Source organism: Gracilinanus agilis, chromosome 5 (assembly GCF_016433145.1).
Source record: "Gracilinanus agilis isolate LMUSP501 chromosome 5, AgileGrace, whole genome shotgun sequence".
In the NCBI taxonomy this organism is placed as follows: Eukaryota; Metazoa; Chordata; class Mammalia; order Didelphimorphia; family Didelphidae; genus Gracilinanus; species Gracilinanus agilis.
In genome coordinates this window covers 283,403,397-283,410,990 of record NC_058134.1, presented here as the reverse complement: position 1 = coordinate 283,410,990, position 7,594 = coordinate 283,403,397, and the positions used below count along the sequence as shown (strand labels likewise).

At 53.1% G+C, this 7,594-nt stretch overlaps 1 protein-coding gene and 1 long non-coding RNA gene across 4 annotated transcripts; both read left to right on the top strand.

Annotated features, from left to right (window-relative positions):
- On the top strand, positions 1 to 1,324 carry LOC123248816. Its single transcript, XR_006506359.1, has 4 exons — positions 1 to 51; positions 172 to 196; positions 697 to 719; positions 979 to 1,324. It is a non-coding gene; the product is annotated as an uncharacterized LOC123248816 (long non-coding RNA).
- A 468-nt stretch (positions 1,325 to 1,792) lies between these two features.
- On the top strand, positions 1,793 to 5,780 carry ZC3H10 (zinc finger CCCH-type containing 10). 3 transcript variants are annotated; one of them, XM_044677946.1, is made up of 3 exons: positions 1,793 to 1,865; positions 2,240 to 2,459; positions 3,763 to 5,780. In XM_044677946.1, the coding sequence occupies exon 3, from the start codon at positions 3,818 to 3,820 to the stop codon at positions 5,123 to 5,125; it is 1,308 nt and encodes a 435-aa protein (XP_044533881.1). In that variant the 5' UTR covers positions 1,793 to 1,865; positions 2,240 to 2,459; positions 3,763 to 3,817; the 3' UTR covers positions 5,126 to 5,780. The 3 variants fall into 3 exon arrangements, with proteins under 3 accessions (XP_044533881.1, XP_044533882.1, XP_044533880.1); XM_044677945.1 differs by lacking the exon at positions 1,793 to 1,865 and adding an exon at positions 1,936 to 1,993; XM_044677947.1 differs by lacking the exon at positions 2,240 to 2,459 and having other exon boundaries at positions 1,814 to 1,865.
- Positions 5,781 to 7,594: the final 1,814 nt, after the last annotated feature.

Genomic DNA, 7,594 nt, shown 5'->3' with positions numbered 1-7,594 from the left:
TAAGACGCGCGAGCAGCGTTCTCTCTCTTGTTCTTTACGCCATCTTGTTGAGTGAGTATCGTTTACTCAGTCCTCCCTTTATAACCGGGATTTACAATCCTCTGCCATCCGAACTCGGCATTTGTCGCCCGCATTCCAGACTAATCTTGTTCTTTTCCTCTCTCCTTACAGCTTCCACTGCGCCATGAGGGCCAAGGTAAGCGGGGCGGCCTGGGTCTCTGGCCGGCGAGCTGACGGGGAGGGAGGCCTGTGCTTGATCTGGGGACCAGGAGCGGGGAGGTGGCTTCCCCCGCCGAAACCCCAAGGGCCCCGGGAGTTTCCCGGAGAATAGAAATGGGAAGTCCCTGTTTGCGAGTGGAAGAAGGCGGGGAGAAGGGAGCTAGTGGGGGGGGTGGTCGGGGAGACAGTGGCTTGGTCGGACCTTCGAATGGCGTTCATAGTAACTCAAAAAGCCGGGCCTCCAACTGGAGAAGGCACTGATCTATCTGGGGGAGACTCGATTTCGAGGAGAAAGGCTGCCTTTTTGGTAAAGCTTCAGAGAAGAGGAAGGAGCATGCGCCCTGATTTGTTGTGGAAAATGTAGGCGTTCTAAAGCATAATAGTGGTGCGGATTCAGTGGCCTGCTTTGGATATTATAATGTCGTTATTGGTATTAACTGTCTCTTTATTCTATTCCCGGCTCGTTTTGGACTACAGTGGAGGAAGAAGCGAATGCGTAGGTAGGTAGAAATCCCTAGAAAACGGGAGGTGTGGGGGGTGGCTTGCAAAAAAAAAAACTAGTCGCTGGATTGAAATTGTTCACGACTCTTAAGAATAAATATTGAAAAAGAAACGAAGCTGGGATTCATTTCTTGATCGCTAGTCTTTTGTCCCTGTGCGTGGCTGCTCTTGGGGGGGGGGGACACAACTTTATTGGAATTATATGGAATTTATGGGAGTTTCCATGTTAATTTAATTCCCTCCGGTTCCCCCTCACAGGCTGAAACGCAAGAGGAGAAAGATGAGGCAGAGGTCCAAGTAACCAGAATGCTGACCACCTGCCACAGCAGCAGACATCGGAATGACCCTTTTCAGCAAGGCAGGAACCTTCGAGAGACATCAGCCACGCCACGGAGGGCTGCCGGTACCATCTGATAGAGGCCTCACCACCATCCTCGAGGACCCCCTCCAGAGCCGAAGGACGAGCCACTTTTCCTGCGAATTCCACCTTGCCTGCCTCTTGATTGGGTGCCTTTTGGGACTCTTGTCGTTCCGGACTGATGTGTTTTGTGGCTGAGTGTATAGCGCCTGTATAATAAATCCTCAGTACTTTCTTGGTCGAAAACAATGAGCTTGTGTGTTATTTCAAGGCCGTTTCTTTCCTGTTGTCACTGCAATTGCCGTGAGGGGCTATCGAGGAAATGAAAATGACTGGGGGTTGGCATGAATGGAATGCTTGGGAGTAGGGCAGGCCGAGTATGAGCGGCTCTGCAGTGACAGCAAAGGTTGGGTGATTTAAGGTCAATGTGGTGGAAAGAGGCTGTGGGTGAGGGAAGGAAAAGCCTTCTCCGGGTCGTTTTAGGAGGATTGGGGATAGGCCAGACCCGAGATTACCTGAAGGCCCGATCCTAGAGTCGTTTACTTCCTGGTCGGCCGCGCGGAGCGTTCTGTTACCATCGTGACGCGCAGAGCCTGCTGGGAGCTTCCTGGGGCCGAACGCGCAGGTACCGAGTCGATCATGTTTGGTTCCGGGGCCGCTTCCTAGAGCGTCGCCTCTTCCGTAGGAAGCGGAAGTGCCTCTAGGTGGGCGGCTCTTTGTCGAAGTCGGAGGAACCGGCAGGCGGTTCTGGCGGCTGCAGCAGGGACAGCGGCGGCTAGGGCTGCAGGTGAAGGAGGGGGAGGCGGTGCCCGAAGGGGAGGAGCCGGGGCTGGACTGGCCGGGCCGCGGGCGGGCCGGCCGGCCGGCGGGGCCCCCAAGGGATCCCAGGCCCCTTTTGGCAGCTCTTGAGCGCAGGTACTCGCCTGTCCCTAGCACACCCCTCTCCTGCTCCGTGACGTCACGCAGCCCTGGGCTTCGGACTGGGGGGTTCGGCTTATCCCGGGCGCGCTGTTGGGCTCCTGCTCACAGCTTTCCCTAGCCTTGGCCAGCCTGCCACATCCTCGCAGTTTTCCCCCGCCTCCTCCTGGCGGTCCAAAGTTCTGCCTCCGAGCGTGCCTTTTCCTGTACCCGTTCCTAACTCCCATCGCCTCCCTTTGACAGGTAAGGAAGCAGAACAGCCTGGAAACCCGAGGGACCTGGCAGCCCAAGACAAGACTCCTCAGCGTACTGGCCCCCTCAGATCCTCCTGCCCTTCTGGACTCTGAGGCCCTATGGAGACCTCAGGCCCCTACTAAGGCTCTGCCCCGTGCTGTGATCCCATCAGTGATGTGGCCCCGGAGGCGGGCAGCGGCCCCACATTTTCCCTGAGCTAACTTCTTTGGTATCTGCCTGGCTGGGAGAGTGCTTTTTAAGAGGGCTCTGAGGGAGGGGAGGCTTAGGCTTAGCATGGAGATGGCTCATTTTAACCAGGGAACTTGCCATCTCTTTTCCCCATTCTTTCCATCCTACCTAAATATAGTTATTGTCACCCAGTGCCTCATGCTGCATCTTGGGGCCAGTTACGTTCTGATTAGCCAACTTGAAGGAAGGCTAAAGATGGAGTCAGGGACAAGGGGAGGAAAAACAGGAGGGGCTTCCCCTGATTCAAGGGAAGGAGTCATGCCTCCTTGGGCAGCAGAGGGGGGGGCCTGAGCAAGACTTGGGGGTAAGGCATGGTGAGCGGCAAATCTGGGCCCCAGGGGGAGGCAGGCTGTGGACCTAATATCTCAGATGTCCCTTGAGGAAAGAAGAGGATTTTATAGAGTCTATAAATAAGTAGGAACTTTATGAGAGTGAGTAGTAGCCTGGCTTAGTGTTAAGTCAAATCTCTCATGAAATGCATCTGAGCAAGGGTGGGGTTTGAGGAGTGGGAGGTGAAAAGGACTATTGGTGCTGGAGGAGGGACAGAAAGGAGGTTTCTGTGGAGTCACAGCAACTTCCTCCTCCCATTTTGGCCTTGTTTCCCAAACTGCTTTTTGTCCTGAGGGTGGGGAGAGAACAGCTGTTGAATCCCTCTCCTCCCTGTGTAATAGACACCCAGAAAAGTTTGGGGGCTTCCCAAGCTGGTGACACTTCTCCCTTTCTCCAGGGCTCCAGACAGTCTGGAGATTTGGAATCTAGAAGCACTGTAGATCAGGGAACAAAAATTATGGTTGTTGCCTTTTTGTCCTTTTTCCTATGCCCTCAGCATCTTGTCACCAACTTCTCCCTCCCCACCCTACTGCCCAAGCTTATTCAGACACTTAAGAAAAGTTTTGATTTCGTTCCCATGTCTTTAATAAGGTCAGTGAGAGGGTGAGGCAAAATTCCACACTACCCTTCTCTTCAGCTCACTCTCATTAATGAGCAGGTGGGTGGCTTAGCCCTACACCATTCCTCCCCTGCGCCTTCTCCCCCCTCCTCCCCCCCCAGCCTTTATTCCTCTTCCCTTGCCCAGAATAAGCAAGGAATTAGTGAATCCCAGCAAGATCAGTTGCATAAGGGGTTGGGCAGCACCTCTCCCAATGCCCTTCATATCCCAGCAGCAGCAACAGCAGCATTTCCAGTCTAAGAACTGTAGGCACAGTTTCACTGCCAGCAACAGGGAGAGGCAGGGTCCTCTTCCAGGGCTCCCTTTACCTGACACCTGCTTTCCTTTTCCCTAGTTGTACCCAAGGGTGGCGGCAAAGGAAGAAGCCACTCATTTGGAGTGGGACCAGAATGCCTGACCGAGACAGCTATACCAATGGCACAGGGAACAGCAACGGAGGCTCCGGAGGTGGTGGTAGTGAGGAGATCAGCGGAGTTGGGTCAGGAGCCAACGCAGGCAGCTCGGATGCAATCTGCCGGGACTTTCTGAGGAATGTGTGTAAGCGGGGCAAGCGCTGCCGCTACCGACACCCAGACATTAGCGAGGTCTCCAACCTAGGTGTGAGTAAGAATGAGTTTATCTTCTGCCATGACTTCCAGAACAAGGAGTGCAGTCGTCTGAACTGCCGCTTCATCCATGGCTCCAAGGAGGATGAGGATGGCTACAAGAAGACAGGTGAACTCCCCCCTCGGCTAAGGCAGAAAGTGGCGGCCGGCCTGGGCCTTTCTCCGGCTGACCTCCCCAATGGAAAAGAGGAAGTCCCCATCTGCCGGGACTTCCTCAAAGGGGATTGCCAGCGAGGAGCCAAGTGCAAGTTCCGCCACCTGCAGCGGGATTTTGAGTTTGAAGCAAGAGGTGGCGGGGGTGCTGGTGGAGGGGGTCCTGCAGGGCCAGCACCCACCAGTCGTCGCCATGATCTATATGACACATATGATCTTCCAGACCGGGGCTTTGAGGACCATGAGCCATGCCCCAAACGCCGTCGGGGAGGGGGCGGGTGCCCCTCCGATGGTTCCCATTTTGAGACATTTGAGTACAGTCTGGCCCCACCTCGGGGGTTGGAGTGCCGCTTGCTAGAGGAGGAGAATGCTATGCTCAGGAAGCGAGTGGAAGAGCTAAAGAAGCAGGTCAGCAACTTATTGGCTACCAACGAGGTCCTGTTGGAGCAGAACGCCCAGTTCCGTAACCAGGCCAAGGTCATGACCCTGAGCTCCACCGCACCAGCCACAGAACAAACGTTGGCGCCCAGCGTGGGCACCGTCACCAACTACAACCATGGCATTGCTCAGACACATACCACACTCAGCAGCCAGGCCCTGCAGCCTAGACCCGTGTCCCAACAAGAGCTCGTAGCCCCCACGGGTGCCCCGGCTGCCCCACCAACTAATGCAGCACCTCCCACGGCACCGCCCCCACCTCCCCCACCCCCCCACCTGAACCCAGAGATCACACCTCTCTCAGCTGCTCTGGCCCAGACAATTGCTCAAGGCATGGCCCCACCTCCAGTCTCCATGGCCCCTGTGGCCGTATCCGTTGCCCCTGTGGCTGTTTCGATGGCCCAGCCACTAGCAGGAATCACAATGAGCCACGCCACTACACCCATGGTGACTTACCCCATTGCCTCACAGAGCATGCGTATCACTGCCATGCCACACTGACCAGTTCACTGGACGCTTCTCTGATATTGCCTCCCTGGCAAAGGGGGTAGGAGAAGAGGGCGAATCCATCTCTTCTCATATGCATGGAAGGGAGTTTATGAGGGAATGAGGAGAGTAGACGGCGAGTGCTAGGTGCTGGGCTCCTAGAGGAGCGGAGGGAATAGATTTTCCCAAGCCTCATCCTCCTAAGAAGCATTCTTTCCAGCTTCCCTTGAGGCCAACCAGAGGGGCCTGCAAAGGGAATGAGGACTGCAGGCTGCCAGGAGAGGCAGGGATGACTGAAGGGCTTTGGGGTTCTCAGAAAGACTTGGCTGATGGGATATTGAGCTCTCCCAAATACTGCCCCTCCACCTTCCCACACCCCATCCCCAGCATAGACCCTAGCACTGATTTTTGAAAATGAGCCTAAACCCTGTAAAGGGAGGGGAATGGGGGCAAGGAGGGCCAGAATACTGAGCTTTCAGACTCTGGAGACTTTTGCCCATTCACAAATGTGAGAACTCCTCTAGGCCTAGGGTTAAGGAGAGGAATACCAGGAGGCCCTAATGTTTCAGGGTGGTGGGCTAGGGAATTGTTAACCCAGGTAGGGTTAGGAATCCACAGAGCAAGGGCCCCGCCATTTTCCAAAGAAATAAAATAATTATTTTTAACGAAAGAAGGCAATGGAGACTTAATGGGAAGTTATGTGTGATGGGAGGCCTGCTTTAAAATCTGAACACAACCCACCCCTGGGCAATATGGACATGACTTTGTAGGGGACGATGAGAAGAGCCATGGATCCCAGGATGAAAGGCTCTCTGGGGCCATAAAGATTCAAGTTGGGGGTTAGGGGACTGGTGACACATTTGGTAAGGTTTAAAAATAACCCTGTCTGTGTCTTCAATGCAGTGTTATTCCCAGGCAGCCTTGCTAACAGGGCTCCTAGGGTCATTGATGGAGGAGGGGCAGTGGGAAGCTAGGATGGGGTGTCCATCTAGCTGACAGATTCTGCCCTTCCCTCCTTGATTTTGAAATAGCAGGTGCTAGAGAACTTGGTGGGGGAAGGGGAAAGATAGCCATGGTCGTTGTACTGTATGCCAAGCAAGATTTCATGCCCTCTCCAGCTGCATCTGATGGTCACCGAGGCCTCTCCTGCCCCTCCTAACCCCAGAAGCCAAATTCTAAGCTTTAAAACCTTGAATGATGTTTGGGTAGGAGGGCCATTTCTTACAAGGAGAATCTCCACTGTTTAGCTGATCCCCACTCCTGCTCTCTCCATGGAGATCTAAGGGGATCCTCTGGCATCCCCCAAGGGTACCAATGTGGGGCTTCATTAGCCACTATCAGCTCCTTTGGTAAGTTGATGCCTCAATAGTTGGATAACCTGAGGAAAAATTAAGAAGTGTCCTCCTTTACTGGGTATTGTGTTTGTTAGCAGGGAAGGATAAGGTTGTGTTGAAATTCCCTGCCCTGTCTTTTAGGACCTTTAAAATAGACCAGAACCCCTTATTCCTTCTTTCTCTGTGTCCTATCATTTCGACTCGGGGTCAGAAGCCAAATATAAACTGAGATTGGAAATGGCCAGATATTCTAGTTTTTAAAAATAATACATTCTGGAAACCAGACCAGTAATCTTGGCATCGATCCCTGTACAAATTCTAAAAATGGATTATTAAACAATCGTTTATGAGCACTTGTAAAAGAATGTGGTGTACACTAGGAGCCAGCTTGGGCTCATTGGCAGGGTGATGTTCTTGTCCCGTTAATCTCCAGCCCTGGTTCCTCCCTACCAGCTGCCTTTTCTGCCCCCCACCCACAAGCAGTGGAGTTTCTGCAGGAACTCACAAAACCAAGCTGACTGTCTTCCCCCACAAATTTGAACCCTTAAACTCTCGATCCTTTCCCTTATCTCTGTTCTTCCCTATCAAGTTTCCCCAAGCAGCTGTTCTAAATCTCCTTTTTTCTTGTGTGAACCTTCCTTACTGAGTTCCCGAGAAGACTGAAGCCATCTCCCTTGACCTCTTCTTCATCTCCACACCTTAAGATCTCTCTGTCCTCTCATCCTTTGATAGAATGTATGACCCTTGGGAGCAGGGATTGTTGTTTGTTGGGGGGGGGGGTTGATTGGTATTTGTGTCATGTCCCCAACACCTGGATTATACTCAGTGTGTCAAATGCTTGATTCCTCCTGGGGATAAGGTGCACCTTCTTGCCAAAGCTATCCCCTCTCTGAATGCCCATTTCCACATTCCCCCTGATCTCTTCAGGACTTTGCTCCACTAATCCATCCCCTCACTGTTTCATCTTCATTCTCCTCCCTCTAAACATACTCAGGTATGCTTTATCCTAGTGAAAACCCTCCTTTGACCATCTGCTATGCTGTGAACTACCTTTCTGACTCCTGTTCAATGCTGACCCAGGAGAGAAAAAAGTCTTCATGTTCCTGCTTTTTTCCTTCCTCCATTCCCACTCCCCCTCAATCTGCTTTTC

Excerpts from the sequence above, each read along its gene's own strand:
- ZC3H10 (XM_044677946.1), top strand. The coding sequence starts at position 3,818 with ATGCCTGACCGAGACAGCTATACCAATGGCACAGGGAACAGCAACGGA.